The 27,158-nt window shown below is 39.1% G+C and overlaps 7 protein-coding genes across 7 annotated transcripts; 3 read left to right on the forward strand and 4 right to left on the reverse strand.

Annotated features, from left to right (window-relative positions):
- Positions 1-386: 386 nt before the first annotated feature.
- Positions 387-1,807, forward strand: LOC128875213 (uncharacterized). The gene is made up of 2 exons (XM_054120600.1): positions 387-540; positions 912-1,807. The coding sequence occupies exons 1-2, from the start codon at positions 387-389 to the stop codon at positions 1,781-1,783; spliced, it is 1,026 nt and encodes a 341-aa protein (XP_053976575.1). The 3' UTR covers positions 1,784-1,807.
- An 845-nt stretch (positions 1,808-2,652) lies between these two features.
- Positions 2,653-7,591, reverse strand: LOC128874878 (homeobox protein MSH-D-like). The gene is made up of 4 exons (XM_054120004.1): positions 6,823-7,591; positions 6,184-6,342; positions 3,201-3,304; positions 2,653-2,963 (listed from the first exon to the last, which is right to left on the reverse strand). Exons 1-4 carry the CDS (start codon positions 7,262-7,264, stop codon positions 2,658-2,660), a joined length of 1,011 nt encoding a protein of 336 aa, XP_053975979.1. The 5' UTR covers positions 7,265-7,591; the 3' UTR covers positions 2,653-2,657.
- Positions 7,592-15,308: 7,717 nt separating this feature from the next.
- On the forward strand, positions 15,309-17,195 carry LOC128875214 (MYCBP-associated protein-like). Its single transcript, XM_054120601.1, has one exon. The coding sequence runs from the start codon at positions 15,309-15,311 to the stop codon at positions 17,193-17,195; it is 1,887 nt and encodes a 628-aa protein (XP_053976576.1).
- A 259-nt stretch (positions 17,196-17,454) lies between these two features.
- Positions 17,455-20,001, reverse strand: LOC128875105 (carbonic anhydrase-like). The gene is made up of 8 exons (XM_054120456.1): positions 19,630-20,001; positions 19,175-19,213; positions 18,960-19,094; positions 18,512-18,656; positions 18,343-18,448; positions 18,158-18,260; positions 17,769-17,905; positions 17,455-17,716 (listed from the first exon to the last, which is right to left on the reverse strand). Exons 2-8 carry the CDS (start codon positions 19,197-19,199, stop codon positions 17,609-17,611), a joined length of 759 nt encoding a protein of 252 aa, XP_053976431.1. The 5' UTR covers positions 19,200-19,213; positions 19,630-20,001; the 3' UTR covers positions 17,455-17,608.
- Positions 19,621-21,080, reverse strand: LOC128875215 (carbonic anhydrase 2-like). Its single transcript, XM_054120603.1, has 7 exons — positions 21,041-21,080; positions 20,791-20,964; positions 20,470-20,611; positions 20,286-20,391; positions 20,125-20,227; positions 19,827-19,963; positions 19,621-19,740 (listed from the first exon to the last, which is right to left on the reverse strand). Exons 1-7 carry the CDS (start codon positions 21,078-21,080, stop codon positions 19,621-19,623), a joined length of 822 nt encoding a protein of 273 aa, XP_053976578.1.
- A 296-nt stretch (positions 21,081-21,376) lies between these two features.
- On the reverse strand, positions 21,377-23,631 carry LOC128875969 (carbonic anhydrase 7-like). The gene is made up of 4 exons (XM_054122033.1): positions 22,784-23,631; positions 22,577-22,714; positions 21,921-22,274; positions 21,377-21,753 (listed from the first exon to the last, which is right to left on the reverse strand). Exons 1-4 carry the CDS (start codon positions 22,794-22,796, stop codon positions 21,512-21,514), a joined length of 747 nt encoding a protein of 248 aa, XP_053978008.1. The 5' UTR covers positions 22,797-23,631; the 3' UTR covers positions 21,377-21,511.
- Positions 23,140-27,152, forward strand: LOC128875971 (carbonic anhydrase 1-like). Its single transcript, XM_054122035.1, has 5 exons — positions 23,140-23,213; positions 23,561-23,830; positions 24,133-24,389; positions 24,749-24,973; positions 25,530-27,152. Exons 1-5 carry the CDS (start codon positions 23,156-23,158, stop codon positions 25,629-25,631), a joined length of 912 nt encoding a protein of 303 aa, XP_053978010.1. The 5' UTR covers positions 23,140-23,155; the 3' UTR covers positions 25,632-27,152.
- The last annotated feature ends 6 nt before the right edge of the window (positions 27,153-27,158 follow it).

Genomic DNA, 27,158 nt, shown 5'->3' on the forward strand with positions numbered 1-27,158 from the left:
GCACAGTGTGAGTGTCCCTTTGGACACGCGTGACCCGGGAGTTTCAAAACCTAGACATCAATTTAATTTTACTATGAAATAAATTGCGATAAAAATATCCCTTACAGTTGTATACAAAGTTAATTCACCAATAACTATAAAAAACGATTTATTCTTCGGCTTAGATTTATCTACAAAAATATGAAATTGATAATGGCGAAAGTAACCTACAATTGACATTGAAATTAGCCTCTTGTTAACCAAACAAAGTAAGGAATATCCAGATATCTGTAAAAAACTAAACTTACCGTTTGTTTCATTATTATTAGATGCCGATTAAAATTTATGTAACTTAATCCATCACTGATAATACCAGTGTCAACGAATGGAATCGCAAGTACGTGAAAATGCAAAAGCCATACAATTCGGTAGAGACAGTGCCAGAGAGCAAATACAACAATGTAGATCAAAATACCAAAAGTAGTCTGCGAAATAACGAAGACAAGGTTAATTTCAAACGTACGCAGACGACTGATCCAGACCCACCTCCGCAGACTCCAAGTAAGTTTAACAATGGACAAAAATGAGCACAACATTATTCAAATTCGAAATAACGTTTATTATGAGATATTTCATAATATAATTCAAATTCTAATTTTAAATTAGTAGATTAGAATTTTACTCATCTTTGACCCTAGAAAAACTGAACCACGAATCGCTACGAGTCGTTATTATCTTCGCAAAACAAATATCGCACGAGTAGCGTGGATGTTAAAAAAAGAAGTAGTATTATGGACTGAACATTTTGGTTGCAAATACCTCCGGTTATAAAAATTTGTTAATATTCCCTATTTGGTCTTTCTAGGGTGAACGAATCAGAGACAATTTTAATTTTTCAATTTCAATCCAGTACTAATTGCAGTTTATGACAGCGCAGTCAACTTCTGGAAAAAAACAAAAACAAGGAAAGCAGAAACCAGCCGCTCAAACTACTTCGAGCACTTCGATATCGCAAAAGCCTGACAACGCGGTGAGAAGATGTTTTCGATGGTGCACGCAGTGTTGCAGAAAACGGGACCGTAAACGAGTCGAAGAAGTATCGTCGAAATTATGGGAAAGTCTAAAGGCACAACGTGAGAAATGCAGAAGTAAGAAACGACGAAAAGGAGTTCCCAGCGAGCAGAGTAGTGCTTCGACTGCCGAATATTCAGGTTCCCGAGAAATTAGGGGAAAGAAAAGCAAACGAGATAGTGATAAGGCCGCCAAATTCGACGATTCGAGACGATCGAGGAAAAAGAGAAAAAAACATGCTTCAGAGGCGTCTGTGGTCGACACACCCACGATTAATGATGAAAAATTGGTCGCAAGCCATGCACTGGGAAAGGATTTCGATTTCACGAAAAGTTGTTGCTATCTGTGTGCCGCGAACGCTATGGCGCTTGCAGCGGCCATGTCGGGCAAAGTGGACAAATTCAACATGTCCATCCAGGCTTCTATTCACTTCGAAGAAAAAGCCACGTCTGTTAAAAACGACGGACTACCGATGCGCGTTAGGACGGTGCAATCGTCTGTCAAAGTGAAGACACGTGACATGAGCACGCTCTACCCGGAAGAGAAAAAGCCCAAAAAACCGAAAGCAAAATTGAAACTTAAGAATCTGAATATATTTCCGAAAGCGAAAGTTCCCAAACAACCGAAAGTGCGGCACGTTGCTTGTGGGACCGATAAAACAATGAGAAGCAACAATGTTACACCGCAATGTAGAGCAGGGCGAGGGACTCACTGCATGAGGGGAGATAAGTGATTATTTATAACAGTCGGTCAAAGTTCCGCGATAGTTCAAGAAGCAGCTGTCAAGTAATTGACCGCCTTTGTTCCGGCATTATAGGGGAAACACGTAAATATACAAACAATTTGTAGATTTGTGTTAAACCTATGGAAACAATATACAGATGTGTCCTTTATAGTTGATACAATATTAACAAACCTGGATGGATTTGCATTTTTAACTGTATATTATTCTTCTTCTCATCAAACACCCGACGCACAGAACGCATTTTCCAAAGCAACAAAAAATTCATTGCACAAATCTGTATTTGTCATCGTCGCAATTTATGTACACATATCTCTCGTTCCGTTACAATATTTACGTACATTTTTGGTAACTTAACATTCACAGTTTACACGATTATTCGTCTAATAAGAATGATTTCTGAAGTAAACGTACACGATTATGGCTCCGTTAAAAAAATCATAGTTTCATGAAGCTAGGACTACGCTATACAACAAAACAATGCTATACAACAAATTTGTTCGTAACTTTGTTATGCAACATGTTTTTGCAACTCGTTGCTACATTATTATTGGGAAATTTTTTAAACTAAACGACTGAATGTACTATTATTATTAACACAATGATTTTCGATGTTTTTTTTTAATCATCATAAAAGAGGGGGCCTATGGAAAAATCATAACAGTGAAATCAATCACATCGAAGATTTCTGTAGATCCTCTCTGGAATATTATCTTAACATAGTAAAAATTAAAGAAAATGTCTATTCAATCATTTAGTATTTAAAAATTTCCCAAAGAGTTCATTTTTCTTGATATAGCGATTTTTATTGCACTTGTTCGTCATTCGACCCACGGTCGGCTAAGTTGTGTAAATCCATTCGAGTTCAGGCTGTATCTGGGGATGATACCATAGGTCGCGATGGTATCGTCGCTGCGTTTACGTTGGCGTCATCTGTCGCTGGATTCCCAAACACGAGGGGTGTAGTGTAGTATGGCAGCAGAGGGTATTGCGTCGGCGGGAAATACGTGGGTGGAAACAGTCCTTGCCTCTGGGCGATCTTCAACCTGGATGTGAGCTGTTTCTTCCACTTGGTGCGACGATTTTGGAACCACGTTTTTATCTGCACCTCGGTCAGATTCAGAGACTTCGACAGCTCCATTCGTTTGCTTACGCTCAAGTACTTGTCGATCTAAAATGTCAAATTTCATGTCAATTTTATCGAGGAAAATTTAATCTATGAGAAAAAGAGAATACCTTTGAAATTTCTAATTAACAAATTTTTCATTAAGATTCTCAATCTTTGTAAAACCTGTTTGTCTGTGTGGTTTTTGTTTGTAGACAAATATCAGCGTCCTCATTTGTACAACGATCTTTGTAAATTCATCTCTTGATTCGATAAATAATTTTGCAACATTTTTCAACATACCTTAAACTCCGCCTCGAGCCTTTCCAATTGTTTAGCGCTGTAAGCCTGGCGGGGTTTGCGATCGATTCCTGGCTTTCTGGACCGCCTTCCGCTCGGTTTGGGCGCTGCGCAAATTAATTCGGGATATCAAACAAGAAAAACGTAATGTACTTTTGTTTTAACACCATGAACAATAATAAAGTGTTACTTCGATCATTAAATTATTTACTCGACGCTTGAATTCGCTCCAATCTTTAAATAACAATTAATTCGAAGTTGCCCTTTGATCCACTTAAACAGATTTAATTAATCAATTTTCACGTCAATTGAAGTCCTTTGGGGTTCGATACCAGGTAATACTGTTAAGTAACAATTCAGCTGGCATAATCTCGAGGTCCAAGAAAAGCTATTGCGTCAGACATTTCGTGCAGGACGAACCAAAGAATTTCAGCGAAGTTATGCATTAATTATACTGTGAAGTTTGACGGGTTGACAGTTGATCGCGACAGACCTTCCCGAAGATTTACGACCGCGATAATAAAAATTTAACATTATAATCATGGCTCTTAATTGTTTGGCTAACTTTGTAAGCTTGTACTCAATTACCACTTTCTCCGGTGCGGTCTACTCATTGGACCGCGTCTAGAGTTACCAAGCGTGTCTAAAACATGCGGGATTGTTTGAGGAACGTGTGACATCTTACAGTCAATATAAGGCAGAATGTGGCAAAGAGCTGGACAAACAGTTTATGCCGAGGAACGTTTGGCTGCGATTATCATTATGGTGCAAAGAAGTTCCACACATTTCCGTTCATGGGGTTATACGAGGTATTATACCGTTGTTAGTCGCATTTAGATAACACGACACTGAGGTCCGACATGTATAACAAATTAGATAAAGAAATGTTCGTCGCCGGTCTCGGCAAACATTGTATTATTAATTGCTTGGGATTATTATCAGCCGTCAATTTTCGACCATATTTGGAATCTGGTAAATTTTTAGAATAAATTTAACAGAGTAATAATTTACCCTTCGGTAGTCTTTGATAAATTAAATTAAATTTCTACAGAATGTCTTCAATGGAAAACCTACCCAATAAGTATTTACAAAAATAATAAAACTAGATAGACACGGGAACAAAGCGATTAATTGTTAAACGGGGAGAAAGTAAATTTAATATTCCTTTTCACTTTTTTTACACGCTGATTTCTAAATTCTTTCAGCAACTATTCACAGGTTTCTCTCTATCGTGAAATTCTGGAAATTGTGACGATTTCACGTCGAAATAGGAATTTTTCCCTTTGTTTAATGTTCAGTTAGCTGCTCGGCCCTTACACTCTGAACCAACAAATAGATGTCGCGTGTTTGCCTAAGGCCTTTTGCGTTTTTCGAAGACCTTTCGAGCACATTCAGGACTGCGACGAATGAATGACTGCGTTGCATTCATTGCCATAAATTCCTTCATTCAACTATCGCTACAAATAACATCATAGATTTAAATATGCAGATGTGTAATATTTTTCCCATCAAATATAACATTCTATGTTTCCTCGTGTACCAGCTACATGATTCAAAATAAAACAATACAAAAGAGTACATATATATTTGAATACAACTTTTCGATTGAATATAATTTAATAACGTTTAGATATTTTTGTTACGTTATACTGACTTTAATATTGGCACTAAACAGACTGACGTGCATTAGAAAAAAGAATTAACACCCAGGGAGTAGAAATGGGGATACGAACGGGTTAAACGGATCGATCGGAGCGAATTCGCAGTGGGAATTGCTTGTATTTCCCAGAAAACGAGAAACTACCTACTGGCCAAAAAGGAAACAGTAACGAAGAACGAAAACCGGCGGAGCCAAGATTTACGAGTATACGGAGACATTTAGCACATCTACGGAAGCTGGTTAGAGTAACGTCGCTGATAAATGGGCTTCTAACAGCATGGCGGATAGTAGCGAAAGAAGCGAAACAACAATGGCGGATTGAAATCTCCGACAAAATGTATTCACGCTCCACAATCCTAATTTACCACAAAACCAATAATTTATCATTCGATCGATTAACACATTTGTTTAATCATTGTGTTAGATCATACGATACGAAATAAAATAATAAAACTATGTATATTATTGCTCAAAACATTATTTGCTGGAGTCAAAGCTGCTTTGAGCCCCGTAATCGACTCAAAACCATAAAATTTAAATATGCAATCAATGTCTCCAAACATAAAACACGATTATTTCGACAAGAGTATACTTTCCGTAGCCTGATACCCACAAGAACGTAAATTATTGGAATTAAAAACCTTTGACACCCGGATAACTAACTGTTTTATATACCTGGTCGGTAACGCACCATAATCGTGGGGGATACAACACCCCAGCTGTTAATGTGACGTTCGCGTGTCGAAAAGCTGTTACCACAGACGCCTCGAGTAATGTCCAATATTCCCTGGAGCCAAGAAAGAACACGCCGATTTTGCTCTTCCCGCTATTGTTCGCGAAAATGGAATTATGGCGATAAGTTATTGCGAGGGCATAATTAGAGTCTTTTGTCGTGTCCAAACGAAAACACCCGGGTACGCTGATACTTTAGGGTGGATGCGGAAAGTTTCGACAATAATTCTTGGGTCGCAGGTAAATAACACAATGATGGTGACTATACTGCGTGTCGAATTATATTAGGTCATCCCATAAGTTCGTGCTGGAGACTGATTTTGAGTTAATATTTAATAAAAAAAACTTGAGAAATTTTACAGTGACGATATAATGACTACGTCGGAAAAGTGGGAAAATATTGTAGAACAAGTGAGATTAAGGAGGAGGAAGAATTTGTAAAGCCAGCAGAAATCTGATTAATATGATAATTAATGAAATGCAACAGACAGGGCATTTTAAGAAAAATGCACATCTTTAAAGTATACTAGGTTAAATGATTCTAGGATTGTCAATGGGAGACGATTAGAGCGTATACTTGTTCTGTGAACTAACCTTGCAATCCGAATAATTGTCCAGGCTTCGTTTGAGCAAACCAGCTATTGTATAAAAGGGATGCGGAAGCGAAAGACGTCGCCGAGTATCCAGATGGATCTGAAAATGTGACTTCCGAGTATGATAATCCAGATGGTGCGTACAACCCCACACTCATGTCTGCAAAATAACAAAAATACGAATTTAAAGAAGAAATAGGATACTTTGTCTTGTATTTCGTCTTTCAAGATACTTTTTTATATTTATAGTTTATTCATACGACGTTTAGCTTCAGAGATGAAAATTGAAAACTTGGAAGATCTTTTTCCTCGAGTTCAATTTTTCCATCGAACTTCTAACTTTCCAATTTTTATTTTCGAAACTACGCATCCTATGAATAAACTGGTATAAACTGGAACATCCTGGTATAAACTCATATTTTTTAAAAATTGATTTAACGAATATAAACGTTTCTCTGAGCTCATTTCTGGAGGACGTATATATACGCCCTTCGCAGTCAAAGGGTTAAATGACGTCAACTTTCACGGTTCAATCCTCTAAAATCTGATATATTCCATACTATTTGCATTTAAGTGAAAAACAGAATCCTAAAGCCTCTTCCTCTCAAACATAAACTCTTTACAATATCCAAAATCGTACCCGAGTGCGTGGCAGGTATCGCCGTGGGTTTGATGAACCGACTTCCGTCCATTTTCTCGTCCCTGTCATCCTGCTCCTCGTCCCTGTCCTCAGAATTATTCAAGCTGGAGGATACCTCCGTGTCGCGATCCTCGTTCCTTCCAAGGATGTTATCAATCGTGAATGCACTGGACACAGTCGTAGGCGACGAGTCCTTCCTTTCGACTTGCTTCCTGCATATCTCCTTGCAACTCTCGCTGCCAGAATCAGAAACGTACTCCGTCGTATCCTGATGACTACTCGAGAACTTGGCGAATCGTCCTCGATCCTCTCTGGTCTGATCGTAGACGTCGTCCACGACGTGGATTTCATCGGTATCCCGTTGCACAGGGGCTCGAAGATCGTAGACTTCGTCGATGATCTTGTTGCGACTTTGATACAGCTCCATCGCTGACAATGTCATTGGATTTGATTGCTCTAATCTAATTCCTAAGTTGCTTAATAGAGACACTTCGGGCTAATGTTCACTTTGCGATCACTGTCCTAAATGGTTCTACATCGCGCGATTCTTCTTTTAAAAGCGTCTTAGTGTTTTGGTTCCTCGTTCCAGGTGGCGATTTTAATTAAATACACTGATACGTCCATCTTTGATCACTGAATCAACTGAAATTAACTGAATTCAACTGTGTTGAATCTTTCGTGGAAGCTTGCGACACGTGTATTGTTTAAAGCGCCGCTGGCAGACAATGATTTTTAAAGATTTGCGAGAGACAATCTCTGGTATGGCATTTCAAGTCTAATCTCCGACTAATCTTCCTCTCAGCGTTCCGAAACCAAGTACGTTCAAATGTGTGACAGGTGGCACGTGTCTGTGGTCCAGAAGGACCTCCCAACATCCCCACCAGCGGCTCCCGAGGGAAGGTCATCCTACGATGCTGGAAGAGCATCTCGCGCCGAGGATCCCCACTCGTTTCTGTTACCTGATCGGAGTAGGGGTCAAAAGCTTATTCACACTGGTTTAACGTTACTTTGCTATCATTTCATAAATCGATAGAGTGCTTACCGTCGCGTTTAACATTTTCATGCCTCGTTTCGCTATGCACAATATTGAGAAAACAAGTGACTCGGTTTTCCAAAATATTGGTACAGAAGTCTGTCAACTTTGGTTTAGATTCTCTTCAGGAAATTAGGGTTTCTAATCAGAATTATAGAAATAATAAAAAAGGTTTATGAAAGAACATGATGCACAATGATTTGTGAGTATTGGACTACGAGTATTCTTGTACAATAATACATAATTTATTTAAATATATTTCTAGCAACTGAGCTAAACATATATCGTAATTTGTTTTTTTCATGTTACTTTCTGCTGTATGTTCCCAAATTTAAAATATAAGTGTATTCTATGTATAAACGATATTCTCTGTTACTTGCTCCAATGACCAATGTATCTTTATTTTTTCTGAAGAAACTCTGAATGGAGCAAGAAGTACTTAACACTGTTACTCATCTCAATCGAACGAATTTAGCTATCGGTGAAACTATACAAATTCTTAATAATATTTCCCTTGTACCAAAAACGTATATGATCCGAAAATGGAGTAAGATCCTTCGCAGGTGGTTTCCTGTCGTCATAGCGCCATTTTATCCCCTGTGATCGTCGCGCGGCTCCGTTTTATCGAATTATCGTTGTCATTCTTGTATGCACTACGGACACTTCTAAGAATGTAGTCGCTTAATATCATGATGTGCGCAGTAGCAAACTTCATCCGCCGAAAAAGAGTTCATCAGGGATCAGAAGGCAGAGCTCCGATTGGTTCCAGAGAGCGCATGCTCTTCGTAAGCGTCCGCCTTCTTCGACCCCTCTATTTCAGGGCTTTATGTCAGCAAACTAATGGTTCCTTCTCTATCACGTACATACACACACTCTCGCGACGGATAAACGCTTCTGCCATACGAAGAACGCCCGTGAAAAAGTACCGCAAAATACTTCTTCACGCGTTTACTAAACTCCGCACAGTGGCTCTCATGCAACGTAGTTTTGTTGCGAACGAAACAAATTGATGGATTATAGTTCGATAAATTAAGGGATGTTTGTTTTTGAAATCGCAATGTTTGGCCTTCCGTTCTCATACGTCTAAGCTTCTCTATTTAACATACATAAAAATAATATTACGCAAGACCTAAGAATAAAATATATTCCTCGATAAATAAATACTAAGAATCTTCTCCTTATTTTCATTTATTTAACACTCGTCAGAATTTCTGGTTGGTCCAGCAAATGGTCGGTCATAAGAAGCATCGAGCTACAATGTACTATTTCTGTTTACGTGGTTCAAGTATCGAGCATTTCCGTGGATACCGGAACCATCAGTTTCCGGACAGACCAGGCCAATCTCAATGTTCATCCTCGCACACCAAAAATCCATTCGGTTCCATACTGCTAAAAGGATCAATGGCGATTGTGAGTGCTTTCTATCGTGGACTGGTATCATCAATTTCACCCTTCGCCAATGTCCGGTTACTCTGCCCTTGCACACAAGGTGTTACGTATTTTACAAAAAGATATTACGTAACTTGTATGGGAAAGTGGTGAAATCAAGTACATAAATTTTTGTTTTTCTGTAACATTTTTTCTAAGTTAAGTATTAATCCTATCGAAGAATCGACAATAGTATCCTCGTACACATCGTCATGATTTTGTGAACGATATCGCGATCTCTGTATGTGGCTTACAGGGCGTTCTTAAGAAATTTGAGCGTGCAAGTGACGAGAATAAATATTGAGCCTCGTGTACGTGAAACGAAATGCCGTGCATCACCTTTTCGTTAGGTGTGAAAGGAGGAAGTAACGACATGGTCGACGCACACGGTATTTCACGGACAAGCATCCATGCTACTTCCAGGAAACCATTACGAGCCCTTAAAACATCTTTCAACATATATTCGACGGAAGGATTGTCGCGCACTTTTAAAGACATCGGCAAATAATTCGCGTTCGCGACGGGACCTAACATTCACGACTTTCTTCCGTTGATTGACCCTCTGTCGCGTAAATTTTCTTTTATCTTTCAACACTGAAATTGGGTCGATGTACGTTTATGTATTAATTAACTTTTATAATAAATAGTAAGTTGCTGAAGTTGATATTGGGACTGTCAAGCGAAGGGAAAGGATATGAAAGAATGTTAAAGAAAAATAACGAAATACCTTAAAGAATTTAGGTTAGTAGATATGAATGTATTTCTAGGTTTGACAAAAATGTTCCTCTTTTATTGCCATAACGCCTGGTAAAGTTCCCGCACGAGCGGTGAGTACTTTTCCTGATGTGGAGTTTACTTTCACGTTTGATGCACGCTGCGCCACATAATTGAAACAATCAATCAAACACCTGCGTAAAGAAGGGTGTACTAACGCGTGCACAAATTGCCGTGGAAGGTTTTCATGCGCGGAGAATCTATCGACGCCACACCCTCGTTGCATGCTGCATCTGTGAGATACTCTTTATCTTACCGAAACTCGTCAATTATATAATTTTTAATACAATCGCAAAAGTGATACGCAATTAAATAAATAATGATTTCTTATTTGACTAGAAATAAGTAAGATAGGTATATTATAATTTTTGTATATATAATATTTATATGTTAGAGTTTCTATAATATTCCACGACGAGCATAGAAATATTTGATAAGGGAAAGGAACATTTCACGAGATATTACTGAGTTTAACATCGAAATGGTCCGACACGAATTGGTTAAAGAGATTGCGAGAATTCTTTGGAAACTGAGCGATTAATTTTCCGTAAGCTCCATGTATAACTGGCCGCTATTGGTATGGGCGCAGATATAGCCACTCTCGTGAGGTATTAGACAGGTGAGCGAGTTCCCAAGGGAACAAAGCCCCCATTACCTCATCTCGCCAACCCATCCCCATCCATCCCAGCAAACCCTCCGCTTCTAAAACATTCATAAGAGCAGCGTAAGTGGTTTTTAATAAAGGTATTTAATCATAGGTGTCGGATTACGTGTAAATCGGCTGGTAGTGTCGCCGACTGGTGCTGGATTAGTCACGAGTCCAAATATGTACATAGGGTAATCCGATTTGTTTGCATGTGGGCTGTTTGTTTCAGCCTTTTAATAAATTTCTGTAAGAGGCTGCAAATTGTTGCAGGTAACTGTATTTCATCACCAGTCAATAGAATTATTCCAAGCACCTATTCAATTTTGTTATTGACGATTTAACCGTGAGGTTTTCGGTTCCTCTGATGCAAGAAATTTTGTACATATTTTGAAAATTTTCATAATGTCATATCGTTCCTCTAAATATTTTCCCAGAATATTTTCATTTTATTAAAGAAGTCCAAAGCACCTTCTGATAGAAACATCTGCGTACAATAAACATAAATAGAATGCATTTATCGATTCAATAATTGGCATCAAACAACAATACCGATTACTACTTGTATGTCAAACACATTTTTAAGAGCCAACAGTTACTTTAAATCTTCGTTAACGCCACCTAAGCGCGTATACAGTTAAAGCAATTATTTCTAGCAGTTGGATGGCTCGTTACAGGAGCGTGTCTCCGTTTCGTCAGTCTTCTTCGGGCCATCGTGCGTTATGACAAAATCCTCATCGTGCAAAGTTAGATGTCGAGTTCTCAAATGAGTTTCTTCAAGGGAATCCACCCTATCGCGTTGCTGGCTTCGATTTCGACGATGATGCTCTCGAGTACCGGGCAACAGTGCTTCGACGACGGTAACGAGCTTTGCATCGACGAAAACGATATACTTTCGGTGGATCTTTTGCCTGGATCGTTCCTGTTCGCGGATCAAGAAGTAGCTAGGAGCACGTCGATAGTCCTCGACAATAAAACAGTCGACGGGTCCATTAACAATGCTTTGGATAAAATGGACTACCACAGGTGAGATTAAAGTCAACGTTGTGCCTTCTTTTCTTGATTAATTCAATGAATTATAATTATGTCGCGTTAGTATATTTTTTAAGCCAGCACAGTGAACGGGTAGAGTTTGGGAAAAGAAGTTTTGTAGTTTTAGTTATTTATACATATACAATTTTATTAGAAAGAGGATGAACGAATATTTGTGCCACGGTTACATGGCCGAGGAAATCGTGAAATTGATGAGTTCGCCCAGAGTTAAGAGGCGACTCAGCACATCAGAGAATAATGAATTTCAAGACATAATGGACGACGATAACGTTACCATTCACGACAAAATGTTGGCAGACGAAGGAAGCTTGAAGTATAAAAAATGGCTGCAACGGTAAGTGCTCCGAGGTTATGGTAAAAAAATAATATACAATGCAAATTACTTAACACGAAAGACTGATACAATTCATCTGCAATACTGAACAGAATTTCATTCCTCTATATTCCATCTCTAAAATTCTCATAGCAAACGTTTTCACTTATACAGTAGGACCACGTTGGATGACGTGTACCGCCATTACATTCCCCACAAGAAGATGGACAAAATGCAAGGAATCCGAGACGGAAATATGGATGATTTCGATGGGGAAGTGACGGGGTATGCGATGCAGGCACCCTTGCCATCAGGCAAAGTGGGTTACTACGAACCAAGCCACGATGATGGTAAAGAAATCTTTCCGGCTCTCCATTTAAAATAACGAATTCCTTCAATCGCGATTAAAATATCGCTAAACAAAAATATTAAACAGATCACATGCTGTCTTCCTCCTCGGGACACAATTTTTATTACGGTCATCAAGGTTATGGTCACGGAGGGGACCATTACTTACATCACACTGAATCCTTCCCCGCCATACACGAGGAACACTATTACACAGCGCCGTACTATCACGAACACGAGGAGGAGTACCATAAACCCTACTACCACAAGGGAAAGGGAAACGAACTTTCGATAAAGGACTTTTTCGAGATTGCACTCACAGCTTTGGCATTTCTAGCCTTCGGGATGTTCATCATACAACTGTTAATGAACGCTACGGTACGATGAGGTCCCTGTAAATCCCTCAATTCACGAGCAAACTCGATGGCAAACTCATTTTTATTTTTAACACTTTCTTATACAGAATGGCATGAACGCGACCACTGCTACAATGGTAACCACCGGCAGACGTTTCAAGAGGAATATTGGCGGTTTGCCATTCTCGTATGCCAGCAACGAGGAGTTGAACGAGCTGTCTTACAACGTATTGAGGTCCATCGAAGCTGCTCTGGTCGCTGACATGGATTCTGGGAATTGCCTCCGCAGATTCCTCTGCGAGGACAATCGACACTCGACGCAAACTAAGGATGCACGGAAAATTTGGGTACCAGTTTGGAGGTGAATTGCGTGAAAATGGCATATCTCAGTATTGTTTGTAATTCTACTTAGGTATGGGGTGTTCTAACAAAATAACAAACTTCTTTAACACATTTGACAGATTTTAACACTGTGAAGGTTTAATATATTCAAAATATCTAAAAATTTTATGGTATTAAAGTCTAGTTTAGTTTAAAGACAGTATGAAAGGGACTCGAAGCTTCATACAGTTGACTTGCGTAGAACTTTAAGAAAAATACATACTTTCAATAACCGTGAAATCATGCTTTCCAGTTTGGGAATGAGTTGGATGTCCAGCAGAGTGTTGAAAGGATCTCCGTGGTCAGCAATGATGGATTCCGTGAAAGCTTCCGTTCTAGGCCTAGGTGGAGCCGATTGTGCGTCCTTATATCCTAACTGTGATCTCAAGAAGCAGAAGATCAGGAGGTCTCGAAGACGCAGAAAATAATCTACTTGAGACACAAAACATTTTTAATCATTTAATTCTTGATTTTAACTTACAACTTACAGTATTTATTAACGACGTCTGATATAAAGAAATGATCAGTTTTCCTTGGAAGCTTCGTTCGCAGTATCGTTAGGTTTGTCTGTTTCGCTGGATGGAAAATCTCGTGGAAGTGGTAAAAGGGAAGCGTATAGTGAACCCAAAGGACAAACGTGAAAGATGTGTCTGCCTTGTCTTTCTTTCAATGCGCGTATGTTCGATAGCATAGGCGTGCCTCTTTCATCGGTTAACGTGCGAAATTCTGCAACCTAAGCGAATAGAATATGTATTAATCCCTTAAAAAGAAATTTACATGTCGAATTGAGTAACCTCCTTTTCGAAGTTGGTTAAAAAGACTACATCAACAACTATCTGAATGCTACAAAATCAATCCTTTTATTTTTAACGTTCGTAAATATAAAGTACTTAAACAACTCAATGTTTTAGTCAGGTAATTTAGTTGAGTACCAATAAAGTAACGATACAGTTGCATAAATTTACTTGCTCAGCAGAAACTCCTATGGGTACTCTACTGATTACCCAGAGAATTTTGTGTACATTGCTTATCGTCACTATCGAGCCCCAATACAAAAAGTAATCCTCTTTAAAGGGTCTCATAATATTTGTTAAGTTCATAGGCACTATGCGAACAGACGAATACGCGGATTGGATAGCAGCCAAGTTCTTTACTATTTCTTCCATGAATTCATTTGGTTCGTTCTGTAACTAAGCACGAGAACAAAATAATATTTTAATTGTATATCAAGCTTAATAAAAATCGCTCAGCTTTGCGAAACGAAGTAAACGTTTCACCTTTACTCGTCGTATTACCTTAAAGAAGTATACCAAAACAGTGACGCCATCAGGTCGTCGCAGAGCCGTGTCTAATGTCTCGTATTCGCTTTTGAAGTGCACTGCGTGGAGTTCCATTGGCATGCTTCGAAAGAAATTTCAATAAATTCTATTTAACACAGAAAATTATTTTGTGAACGTAGTTTTTCGTGTAATAAAATCAAAATATATAAAAAACCTTCCACCATCAATGAAGTGTTCACTCCCATTCATCTCGTTTTCTCCCCAATGGAAATGAATTTGGGAAAAAATGTAATTCTCCGCGAAAGGTCCACCGCGGATGTACGGTCGTTCCTGTTGCCATTTTGCACTGATGACTACTGTTGACCAACACAATATTCACCATCGCTCCAAAAAAATAGGTAAACGTCGAATACTCTACCCGAGTGTCCTGTGTTGGTAATTTTCAGTTTCCTTGGGGCCACATCGATGTTAGGCCATTCCAAGGGATTCAGTTCGATCACTTTCATAGAACTAATATTCAAATCGATGGGAGACTCCAAGTCACCCTCGGTGGAAGCTAAGCCTCGAATAAATTTAGCATTCTCTAGGTTAGCCTCGTACGTTTCTATCGACATTTATCAGTGGAATAAAAAATAGCTAAAGGGTATCACGAAAAAGTATAGGGAGTCATTCCACTCCATAAATTTACATTCCATACTCCATAAAAAATTTTCATAACGATCCAAGTCAATACAAATTTAGGTTCACATCTCAGTTCGATCTTTCATAGTCGGTTACAACAGATGGCTCGTGAAACTGTCGCCTGCAACTTCCCTACAGCAACGTTCATGCGGGTTCTGGACAAATACAATTTCAATTTTAGCTACGCAATCTCAACATGGATTACGCACGTAAAATTGGTAAGCCAAAAGGCATAACGAAATGGGAGCCACCGGTGCAAAGGCTAGCGTCCGTGCATGACAACCTCATGTTCACGAGAGAAAGATTCTCGGAAGACGCTCGTCTAGTCAACTGGAGAAAATGGTTAGCAAACCGAAGTAAACAATACAAACACATCGAGTCGTCCACCGGACGTCACCAGAATGATCAACTTCTGAATTCCTGCGAGAAAATTCGACCACTGATCGAAACCAGGAACGTGATGGATTATGCGACCGTACCTGCGCCAGTGGTTCCAGACAAGTTCAGAGGTGGGCCAGAATTCTGGAGAACTCCGGAAGCGCTACCAAATCGTGACCCCTGCTTGCCAGACATCACCATCACGCCAACCAAGAAGGACCTCAACCTGCTCCCGGAGCTAACCTACGTGGACTTGCCAGAGTTGATAGAAAAAGAGAAGAATCTCGTTGGTTTGAAGTCGAAGGAACCGTTATGGGAGCGTAGCGAGTACCTCCTGAAGAGAAAAAACGAATTATCCAAGGAAATTAGGTTGATAGTACCTAAACAACCAGAAACTAGACATCTGGTGATCGAAGGTCACGGTCCGAGACGGAAGAAAAAAGAACCAAGAGTCCCACCTATAACAATTTCCGACACTGAAGAGGATAACAACTGCGATCAACCAGTAAGTCGAGATCAGGCAGTCATCCTGAGGATTCAAGACAGAGACATAACTTGGCATAGATCTGCCTTCGAAGATGGACCAACTGATCCCATCACGTGGAATTTGTCCTTCGCCTCGCAAGTAGACAGGAGACAAGAGAAGGAACTCACCCTCGAGAACAGAGGCAATCGTGTAATCGTTTACGAATGGAGAGACGCTGCCTATAGGCCTGACGCTATACCTCTGAAAAGACGAATAAGTTCATTCTTCTTCAACAAGACAAAAGAGACTATTCCTCCAGGTCAAATCGTGAAATTGAAAGTCTGGTACCTGCCACGCGCCCCAGGTGTCTCCAGCGAACTGTGGAGGCTGAAGACCGACCCTGAATTGTGTCCCTCGCCATTGATAATTCGACTAAGCGGCTGTGCCGAGACTATGGACATACAAGCTCTAGAAAACAATCCTGTAATGATAGTCGACGGGTATTTGGATCAGTGCGTTCGAGACGCGACGATACGAGAGACGATAAACGAGATTATAGAGGACATGCGCTGTGTGGAGCATCCAGGGCCTTCCTATGGAAGCCTGTTTCTGGAATCGGAGGTATTCGCGATCAAGAACCCCGTGTGCTACTATCACCCAAGTCTCGTGGCCGAGTTTCACAAGATTCACCAAAACGCGACCAATCAGAGCGAGCAGCGTTGGAACTTATGCTTGGAGGATCTTAGAGAGACGTTGTTGAGGATCAAGGAACCAGAACGCAGGCACGCCACGCTGACGCGATTCAGCGATATTTATAAAGAGTGCTTGAAGCCTGCTCTGCTCGCCTCTGTCGAATACGGCAAGCACGAAACTGTGCACAATTTGCTGTGTTCTTTTCTGAATCGTTTCGAAGTCGAGAGCGAGTACGCGTGGAGAGCCTGCTTCGAGAAGGATGTTAATGAAACTGTTGTCGCCGTGTCGGAAACGAGCATGAGGGCGATAAACGGGTCCCAAGGGTTCGCGAGGAACGGCAATTCGCGTGTCAATCGTGAGAGAAGATCAAACTCTCCCACGGAGAGCGTTCGAATTCATGATAATATTCGGAACTCTGGAGTGGTTGACGATGGACCGTACGGGGAGATATTTTTTATTCGAATTCACGAGCTTTTGAGAGTGATCGTCGAACGAGTATGCGCGGCTATCGATTCATTTAACAATTTAAACGAACGTGACAAATGAAAAGCATTGGGAGCAATTTATTTTGAGCTTTGGAGAGTTTGGAGAGCAAGTTTCAGGTACTTGTAGGAGGGGAGGCAATGGTGATTGCCGTTTGAAGTCACGTGGTATTTATTGATTGTAAATAAAACTGATAGTATGTACAATAAGATAATTGAATTCGAATTTAGGAAATTTTTCAAATTGTACCCTCTATTTTGCGTCACGTGTGTCCTTATATTCATGAATAAGAGATCCCGCGAATTATGCGCTCGTGGTTCTAGGGTATACCTGTGTATATAACTGTACATAACTAAAAACAGCAACAGAGTTTTATTTAATATTATTTCCTCGGCGTTTTCTATTTTTTATTTAGCAATTTCTTATGCTGATTGACAGATACGATGACTTGAAAATTTGTGTCAGACGACGTTACGTTAAGATATCGCTAAAAATATTTTCCTACACTTCAGTTGTTGCGTTTCCCGCCAGTTCGCCTTTATACACTGTCCATCCTTGTCCCTCAGTCTTCGGAATAAGTCGATCTACAAATTTCCACGATCAGATACGCGTTTTAATAATATTGCAACGACTTACTTCGTCGGGTCGTATAGGGGTAACAACAGGAAATACAATCCAAGTGGCACACTCGGGATTATCGCCGATGTTGAACGACCCTGAATATGTGTAGTACCTGCTGCAATAGGTTGCACAGCGCATAAACGCTAGGGAGTCTAGAAGAAACATAGAAACATTTTGTAATATACGCGTGTACTATCAAGGCTTGTGTAGTAAAAGTTCATTTATGATCAGTTGTAGCAACGGAAATCTGCTTGCAAAATGAACCAGAATTTTTAGAAGAAGTAATAACGTCTATTAAAAATTTTTTAAAGAAAATTTAATCTTCGATTCTTAATGAATATTTGTCCTAATAGCTTCTATGCTCAATTAAACAGTTTCAATATCTTCTTATTATCATCACTTACTGGGTGGTATCTTCGTCTCCGTATCAGCATCGACAACGTACTTCAGGTTCTCCGTGATTCTTTCCATCTGCGGGTTGATACAACCGCAGCAGGTCGGCTGTACCTTTCAGAATGTTTGAAGAATTTTGTATTCTTAATTAGCGATATTGAGACATGATTAAGAACGCAATACCAAAGCTGCATACTAAGAACAAATACGCCAAAATGCATATGCCGTCTTTGTGCCTCTGGCATTCCTCGAAAGTCACGTATTTCCTGTTCCAGTGCACCGCGTGACTCTCCATCGAGTACCTTGTCGATTTCGAGCTAGTGAGAATTATTGTAAATAGATGTGGGAGTCTATCGGTTAATTACCAGGTGCCATTGATCGTGTGTTCGGCGCCACGGCAGTTATCCTCGCCCCAATGGAAATGTACCTCGGCCATTTCGTACACGTCGTTGGCGAGAGGCCCGCCGCTGATCGTGGATGGAATTCGATCTCCGGTTAGAAATATTTTCACTAATTATGGAAATGTACGTTGATGATTTTCTATTTGCGCGAAAGGAATCAATCTAATCCATACTCGAGCTGGATTAACCCATTCACTGCCAGGCAAATTGAAAGCGTTTTGCCTTGGGCCCCAAGATTTAATACAGATGTGTAATTTACGTTTTAATTTTGATAATAAAAAGTGATATAAGGTAACAGAGACATCTTGTAGTTGGCAGCGAATGGATTCTATATACAACACTGAAAGTACCTAAATTTTCTATTTTTATGATACATCTAGTCTATGGAAAATTGATATTCCAATTGAATTACCAGTGTGGCCAGTATTCAGCAAACGGGCTTCTCCATCTTGTAACCAGTGTCCATTCATAACAAGAGGAGGATATCTGCGCATTCGTACTAACCTATCGTCTAAATTGATCGGAGATTGTCCCGTGGTCGGTAAGCCTTGGAAAAGATCACGAAAATATAAATGCATCGCCTGACTTAAACTAACCAAAAACTGAAAGTTCCCTTTTTCTCTGTACCGATTAAACCTGTGTATCCTGACATTGTTTCGATGTACGCTGAAAATAGATTAAAATGCAATTTACATTAGTCAAAACATACTTGAAAATTTATCTTTTTTTTACGGAAATCATGATGGGAGAGTGTTGTTTGTATTACATAATTAAGGGTTATGATTTACTGTGACATTTGAGAAACATACGAACAGCTGAGTGGGATTCTTTGTATTGATTCGAATACAACTTTGAAACGTTTACAGAAATAAATAAATAACATAAGCATACAGGTAGTGCTGTCGGAAAGCTCGGAAAAGCTCGGGAACTATTTCACAACAAACTTGGACGGTTTGCCGAGAGATGCCGCTACATTTTTCGCCGTGTTAAGCTTAAAGATGAAAGCTCGGCTTGCTTTTCCCCATTTTCCGCTAGCACTGCATACAGGACCTCCTACTTGGTTTTTCAATTTTTCACGCAACTGCTTTGTCCGTGGCGAACAATATTCTTCTTCTACGAAGAGGCTGCTGCTGTCTGTGATTTTCTAATATATGCTCCAATCTGGCGTCGTAGAGACTTCGAAATGCATCTATCTGTTACGAAAACGAAAAGTAATCTCCACGGTCCTGGGAGATCGTGTGGGTAATACGTTGTTTGAGAATATTCGAGTTGGAAGTACCTGACGAAACGATATTTTCGTTACAGTTGACGAAATCATCCAAATGACACATTCGTTATACGGGGGAATAGTGAGGGAACCGGGATAAGTATAGTAACCATGACCCATGCACGCTTCTAACATCCAGAGGAGACAATCTGGACAATTTAGAAAAGTTAGCAGTAATTGTGCTAAGTAAAAATAGTAATTCATGATTCAAAAGGGTATAAACTTATCCCTTGAGTAATTGGAATCAATTTGAACTACGAGACATCTCGTAGTTGGCAGTGAATGGGTTAAATTACAACAGAGTTAATACCAGGTGGAATTGTAGTATTGCTCCCCATGATCTTGATCTTGGACAAGTTGTCCGTGATCGGTGACAGGGAGGGATTATCAGGGATTCCAGGGCAACCAACGACCTATTCGAATATGTATTAAGCGCAAATTGATTCCATGAATTGTAATCGGAATTCCTACCTGCATGAGATACGATAGTATCGCAATTCCGTCTGGTTTATCGAAGCACCTTTCCACGGATCCATAACGGGTGTTCCAATGCATTATTTGTGCCTCCATGGAGTACCTGTATCGAATAGTTTATGTGGAATCTGAAATATTGCAATGTAGGGGAAATGACAGGTTACAAGGGGAACTTTCTAACCAGATACCGTTTACAGAGTGTTCGGCACCTAGTGAATTTTCAGCGCCCCAACGAAATTGCAAATTCATAAACTGAAATTCGTCGTTGTCCAATGGACCACCTCTCATCGAAGGCAGTGTTCGATCCGAAAACTCGATACTGACTGAAAATTTGTAGTGTAAGTATCCTCCTTTAGAGCCATTTAAAATTTGATAAAGACAATAAATAGTGTGACTCATTGACATTGACAAGAAGAATTATTTATTAATAAGTCCATTGATTTAGCCAATTGTTTTCTCTTTTTAGGAACTTTTTACTTCAGTAGAAAATCTTCGAAATAACCTGTTTTGCCCGTATTCGTCATCGTAGCCGAACCCTCGTCTGACCAATAGTTGGTCAGATATAATGGCGGAAATTTTTTAGTCCACGTGGCTGTCTTGCATAAATCAATTGGCGATTGTCGCCATTTAGGTAGTCCCGATGACGATGTTGAAAATAACCCACTGCTCCTCGAAGCTTTCAAGATTAATAATTACAACAGAAATCAACTATTTTTAATGCAAGCTGAGATAACCTTCTTCATTATACTAACAGAATTTCTTTGATCTCCTGCTCGACCCTTTTGTCGACATGTTTTTAATCACCACAGATACTTGCTACAAATTATTCTGAATATTTTTAGTCGTATAGCCAAAAGTTTTGTAGAGTAATTGAAATGTGTACGAAATGTATTAGTTACTACATATTGTAATCTTTGAAATGAAGTTAGTTACGAGCTGCATGTATGACGGTACAATATGACTTTTCGAAAATTTAAATTCCCTTTTGTGTGCAGTGGATCTTGTCTAAGAGATTCGTGGTTATCCCTACGACTTCTCAGTATTCAAGTCAAAAACCTCGAGAAGATAAAACAGTAGCGGCAATTACGCATTTCGTGTATTTTCCAGATATTCTTAGTACATTAGACTTTGATTATACAACTAAATTTGATATACACAATGGTTTTTCATTGAACAAAGTGACTCCAGACGAGATAATGTATAATTACAAGTATAGACGTGGTTCAGCTGACGTAATAAATTACGCGACCGTTTAGCTTCTGCACTTCTCGATAATTTTCTTTTATACATGCGCCTTGCTTGTCGCACAGCATTCGAAACAACTTCACTTGGTTTTCGGAAATTCGAACTGGTTCGGGAAAAACGATCCAGGTGACGCACTCGTGGAATGGAAAAGTCGTGATGGATCCCAGGTAATTATAGTAACCCGGTGTTTGGCAGGCCTGTCTCATCCAGCCCAAGCAATCTACGATAAACAAATTGATAAAAACTTATATAGCATATTACAGGGAAATCAAGTATAATTTAGAATAAACTAGTAAAATAGAGCATAATACTGCAAAATACAAAATATTTCAGCATTTAAAGATTATACATAGTAATGCAGCAAATAAAATGTTGTCTTGGCCATACTTGCTGGCAGTTTCGTGACCGTGTCAGCCTGGATGATGTTGCACAAGCTGTCGGTGATCCTCGAAAACAATGGGTGTTCGTCCCAGACGGGCATGTGATAGGCTTGCAGAAAGTACGAACAGATCGCGAGTCCGTCTTTCTTGCCCCAGCAATTCTCGATCGTCTCGTATCTCTGGTTGAAATGTACTGCTTGGGCTTCCATTGTGAACCAAGTGCCATTCAAGGTGTGCTCCGCGCCTTTACAGTTCGAAGAACTCCATCGAAACACCACTTCCGACAACTCGTACACGTCGTTTGACAATGGGCCACCTCGAATTGTCACTGGACTCTTTTTTCCCGCAAGGGTTATTTGAGCTGGTGAATATTTACAAATGTCAATGTGACACTAAACATATGAGCCGTTTATTGTACAAATAAAACAAAAAGTTCAGAAATGCGATGAAATAATGTATATTGTTTTTTAAAATTCTCTTTATAATATAAATTCAAATAAATATTGTAAAATGCATAAATACAGATATAGATTTCGTCTAACGGTATATAAAATTAATAAGAAAGAATAGCCAAAGAATAATCGTAAGTAATGTTACAATATTTGTGGAACTGGTGGAGTTCATTCCAACGACAATAAAAATAATTTCCAAACATTCGTTTACCCGTCTTGCCAGTATTTCGCAGTTTTGCTTCGCCATCTTTGCTCCAATGACCGCTCATAACAAGCGCAGGAAATTTAATTCCGACAGCTTTGTCCTCCTCGATGTCGACCGGAGACTGGCCCCATTTTCGACCGTCGCCTTAGAGAAGGTCATTATAAAATAATCATGTCGCTTAGTTACATTTTAATCGATGAAAACAATTCTCACCCGCACACTGCATTTTATTTCATAGCTTTCGCTATATCCGTGAAAATATATAATTTTGTTCTGTCCTATGACTATTCTCCAATTTAGATAAATTATCAAATCTTGCGTGCGTTCGTTTCACATATTAAACATTTAATTTTCGTTATTCGTCAGAAATAAGACAACATCGATCAGCTCGCGTCCAGGTTCGAACAATTAAATCGTCCGTTGCGCTTGAAGTTGTCTTCATATAAATCACATTTGATACTCCCGTTTCTGGTTAATGTATCTCGATTAATTAGGGGATCAGTTTGATACGTTGCTAAAATTTTCAAGTAAAATTCCTGTATGTGGAGCTCGTGACGTGCCATCGACTCTATAAAACGATTCAAAATGATTAATATTTCTGTGTCAGAATTCATGATAGTGTGCAGCAGCATTCTTCTCGTCTGTAAGTCGAGCAATATCTTTATATTCATATACGAAATATACATGTATAAACTGAAGTATGCATTTTATCCAGATTAACGTTTCTCAAATTTCAACTTTCGAGGAGTCCATGAATAAAGTAGAAGTTTTTATCAACCCCTATTTATGTCTCAATAATTTTTATTCAATATGAACACTAATTAACTTGTCCTTCTTGTTTATTAACCCATTCTTTTCATCGAATAGTATTAAAAGTACTAATTCTATTAACTATACCTCCAATTTGAGAAACTCTGATCTAGATTTTTATTCGAAATAAAATATATCCGACCACTGAATCATTCGTTATCACGAATCAAATTTTTAAAGTTTTACTGCTGACCGAAATTCTGGATTGGACACAATTATTCCCGTGGCTGGAAACCGAGTGCCATTTCCCTAAATTCTCGTTTGGCTACTCGGAGCACAATGGTCCTCACGTGTGGAAAGTGTTGTATCCGGCCAGTAATGGCAGCAATCAGTCGCCAATCAACATTACGACTCGGCTGGCTGTTGTCGTGCAACCATCGGAGCCTCTTCGATGGACTGGCTACAATAAAGGACCATTATCGATGACTATAGCGAATAACGGAAATAACGGTGCGATTTTTTCTATTGATTCGTACGACCCAATAGCCTATTCATGTTAGCCATAACTAGCATAATATACACGTAAAAAGCGTTCTATATCGTTACTATACTCTACTTGTAACTACAATCCTGACAGAACCCAATACTTGACGTGCTATATTGTAATTACACTGCACTAATTACTTTTATATACTACAGAACGTATCGTCAGTAAATTATTTTCGTTGGTTTTTGCGAATTTATCTCTAGGAATTAGTAGTATTGTGTCCTTAAAAAATGCACAACGTCACGTTACATTATGCTACTTCCAGTGATAGTGAACACAATGTGGAGAAGCTCGTCTCGGCCGCATATTCAAGGAGGAACCTTGACTAACATTTACGATTTTTGTTCGATGGTATTTCACTGGGGACAGTCGAACGGAGAAGGCAGCGAGCACACTTTAGATTACGTTCGTTTTCCTATGGAGCTGCAAGTGTGTCACATCAGTCGGAACTTTGATTCACCGTCGGAAGCCATCGCTGAAAAAGCCAGCGACGCCATGCTGATCGTGTCGTTCTTTTTCCAGGTCTATAATAATTATCTTACTACAGGTTTGAGCTGTTTAAAGTTTGAACAATTTTTTTCTAAAAGCAAAGAACGTACTTAAAATATTTTATCGTATCTAGAAGTTCGCGTATATTTTTTAAATTTATATTTGTTTAAACAATGATTTATCTTCCTCCATCGTTCTCAACTTTACGCCATTTTATAGGCGTGTTTTGAATACCGTCGCGAAATCTTTTGACTTTATCTTTATTTGAAGATTCTCTTCCGAAGATGGTAATTGCTTGACACAATATGTGGGGAGGACGAAGGTTGAGGCACAGCTTTCCAGTTTAGGCTAGTTCCCAGTCAGTTTCGTTGATTATGTGTCTACGTTTACAGATTACGAATGCTGACAATCCTTACTTGGATCACATAGTAACAAATTTATGGCGAATTGCTCAGCCTGGCACCAAGTCCCACATTCCACCCTTCCCTCTGGAGTGGATTCTCTCACCTTTCGAAAAGCATTACTATATGTACAGTGGCTCTCTTACTCAACCTCCCTGCAGTGAAATCGTCACTTGGATCGTACAACCCGAGCCGATCGCTATATCTTCGTTCCAAGTACAGTATTATGTTGCAGCGATTACAGTGGAGCTTCGATAGTTGCTGAAAACGGTGGAGGAAAGTGCAAGTATCGAAATTCGTACTTATGCAACTATCGAGGTTTCACTGTACTCGTGAAATAATCTATTTCATTATCTTTCTTAAAAAAATAGTTATTGGCCAGATGGATCGATCATAGTCCACTTTATTATTAACTATTGATCTTTATTACTAATAATAATAATGTAGATAACGATACTCGTTTGTTAACGAATAACCTTTAAATAGATGAACTCATGCTAGCAGAAAAAGCAAACTATATTCTCTCTTTAATTATGAATAAATATCTCCTTCTCATCTTTAAATAACTTCATTTAATTTCATTAAAAAGTAGTCAATGCATATCAATCCACAGTATAATAATTTATTCTACACAAGGGTTTAATGTGGAATTTGACCGGTACTCCATGCCGATAATTCATGTAAATTCGCGAATGATACGATACGAACAACTATGTAACATTCTATTCGAGTTTATTCTGTTTCATATTGTCAATATTGATTTTCGATACAGGTTGCGCAATTTCGAAAACTCCGCTCCGTGGACGGTCCTATCCTCTTAAACTGCAGGCCCGTTCAACGATTAAACGAACGCAACGTGTACTTCTACGAATAGCGCCCGGCCTCAAGCAACTTCCCTTTAAATGCCGTAAACACGTTTGTCCTATCGAATAGAAATTAATCGTCCGACTATACGCGTGCTTTGTGTACATACGTCGTCACGTCCGTCGATCCTGAAATCTCGTGAAACCACGGTAACGCGCGACGCTGTTGGAAATGTAAAAGTAAGTGTAAAAATCAGTGTCATTGTACAGAGAGCAGTGATTTTTATTGTTTCTCTACTATATCATTTACGAATGCGCGAAAAAACGTCCAATAAACGTCATAAGAAAATAAACGTGTAACAAAGTTAGATTCGCTTATCGCAAGGTACACTTTACTTGGCACGTGTTATTGTAATAGATTCTTTTATCATCCCTCAAGGTTACCCACGAACATAAAAACACCGTCTCGGTGGCGTTATACAGACTATCGTAGAGGGGATGCATATCTCCGTTTCCCATTACGAAACGTGCACCCCGTTTTCTCGTAAGCGATTGGTAGGCAACTATGAATTTCTACCACACACATATACATAATAACTGCGTACATTCACTCTTCGACGGATATTTTTCTCCAGTAAAAAATCACAAGGTCGTTTCGAACATATGCGCGTGCCAATGTATATAAATCGCGAGGGTGACACGGCGGAGTCTGCGTAAAATCGTCAACGAACGTTTCATTGACAATTTTTTACCGATAATGTTTATCCTATATTGACTTTGAAGGACCTTACGGGTTGTCAACGTATATGTACATACATCGACACTAATTTTTCGGCATTGTTCATTCATCGACACGAATTTTGATCTATAATACAATTTCATGACGTCAAATTTGTCACATGAACGGACGATTAAGCCGATTGATAGTATTATAATGCCAAATAGATTCAATTTACAAACAAATTTTTGTCGGAAACATATTATCGATGAAAGTACGTGTCGATGACAATTGCTGTCTGAGTACTTATAAATTGATGACGCATAAGTTTGTCAGACGTTGTTATGAAATTCGTTGTAAATATTGTCGACGTAACATTAGTTAATGATTTTAACAATAGAGCAGACCCAACGCGGAAAATGAGTTCGTGTCGCGTGTCGAACGAGATTCGGGGAAAGTGAAAATATTTTCTTCAGTTTCATTGCGCGATCGCTTCGTTCGCACAACGCGTCCTCATCGTCGGTTGCGTGTATTTACAAATCATTTTACAACGAGAGTAACTTTAACATTGGTATTCCACGGTGTCATTAACGTTGCATCATATTTTGGTTTACCACAAAGGAAACTAATTGTATTCTCTGTTTTGATTAATCTATCGATGTTCAAATAACAGTATCAACAAATTTTGTTTACGAAATTTACGTTACCTCGTGTATTATGTTTGTTGTTTACGCTATCATTCGCAAATATTTGAACGTAGTAAATCCAGGCAAATATAATTTTAAATTCATCATTGATTTTATTTTTATAATTGATTCATAATCATAATTGAGCTGCACAAATCGATTAACTCCATTTTTTGAAAAATCGTATTAAAGTG

The sequence above is a fragment of the Hylaeus volcanicus genome, chromosome 4 (genome assembly GCF_026283585.1).
Source record: "Hylaeus volcanicus isolate JK05 chromosome 4, UHH_iyHylVolc1.0_haploid, whole genome shotgun sequence".
Taxonomy (NCBI): Eukaryota; Metazoa; Arthropoda; class Insecta; order Hymenoptera; family Colletidae; genus Hylaeus; species Hylaeus volcanicus.

Bases quoted from the DNA above. Each gene is read 5' to 3' on its own strand.
- LOC128875969 (XM_054122033.1), bottom strand. The intron at 22,275-22,576 runs GTAAACGAATGT...AATATTCACCAG, and splicing joins GCGAAATACTGGCAAGACGG to CTCAAATAACCCTTGCGGGA. The intron at 21,754-21,920 runs GTATGGCCAAGA...TGTTTATCGTAG, and splicing joins GGTCACGAAACTGCCAGCAA to ATTGCTTGGGCTGGATGAGA.
- LOC128875214 (XM_054120601.1), top strand. From the start codon at position 15,309: ATGGATTACGCACGTAAAATTGGTAAGCCAAAAGGCATAACGAAATGG.
- LOC128874878 (XM_054120004.1), bottom strand. From the start codon at position 7,264: ATGACATTGTCAGCGATGGAGCTGTATCAAAGTCGCAACAAGATCATC. The intron at 6,343-6,822 runs GTACGATTTTGG...GTTATTTTGCAG, and splicing joins GATACCTGCCACGCACTCGG to ACATGAGTGTGGGGTTGTAC. The intron at 2,964-3,200 runs GTATGTTGAAAA...TTGACATTTTAG, and splicing joins GGCTCGAGGCGGAGTTTAAG to ATCGACAAGTACTTGAGCGT.
- LOC128875971 (XM_054122035.1), top strand. From the start codon at position 23,156: ATGATTAATATTTCTGTGTCAGAATTCATGATAGTGTGCAGCAGCATT. The intron at 23,831-24,132 runs GTGCGATTTTTT...TGCTACTTCCAG, and splicing joins AGCGAATAACGGAAATAACG to TGATAGTGAACACAATGTGG. The intron at 24,390-24,748 runs GTCTATAATAAT...CTACGTTTACAG, and splicing joins TCGTGTCGTTCTTTTTCCAG to ATTACGAATGCTGACAATCC.
- LOC128875215 (XM_054120603.1), bottom strand. From the start codon at position 21,080: ATGTCGACAAAAGGGTCGAGCAGGAGATCAAAGAAATTCT. The intron at 20,965-21,040 runs GTTAGTATAATG...TAATCTTGAAAG, and splicing joins CAGGAGATCAAAGAAATTCT to CTTCGAGGAGCAGTGGGTTA. The intron at 19,964-20,124 runs GTATTAACTCTG...TAAATTGTCCAG, and splicing joins CAATACTACAATTCCACCTG to ATTGTCTCCTCTGGATGTTA.
- LOC128875105 (XM_054120456.1), bottom strand. From the start codon at position 19,199: ATGTCAGGATACACAGGTTTAATCG. The intron at 18,449-18,511 runs GTAATTAACCGA...GAAATCGACAAG, and splicing joins CACACGATCAATGGCACCTG to GTACTCGATGGAGAGTCACG. The intron at 17,717-17,768 runs GTAAGTCGTTGC...GGAAATTTGTAG, and splicing joins CCCCTATACGACCCGACGAA to ATCGACTTATTCCGAAGACT.
- LOC128875213 (XM_054120600.1), top strand. From the start codon at position 387: ATGCAAAAGCCATACAATTCGGTAGAGACAGTGCCAGAGAGCAAATAC. The intron at 541-911 runs GTAAGTTTAACA...AGTTTATGACAG, and splicing joins CCCACCTCCGCAGACTCCAA to CGCAGTCAACTTCTGGAAAA.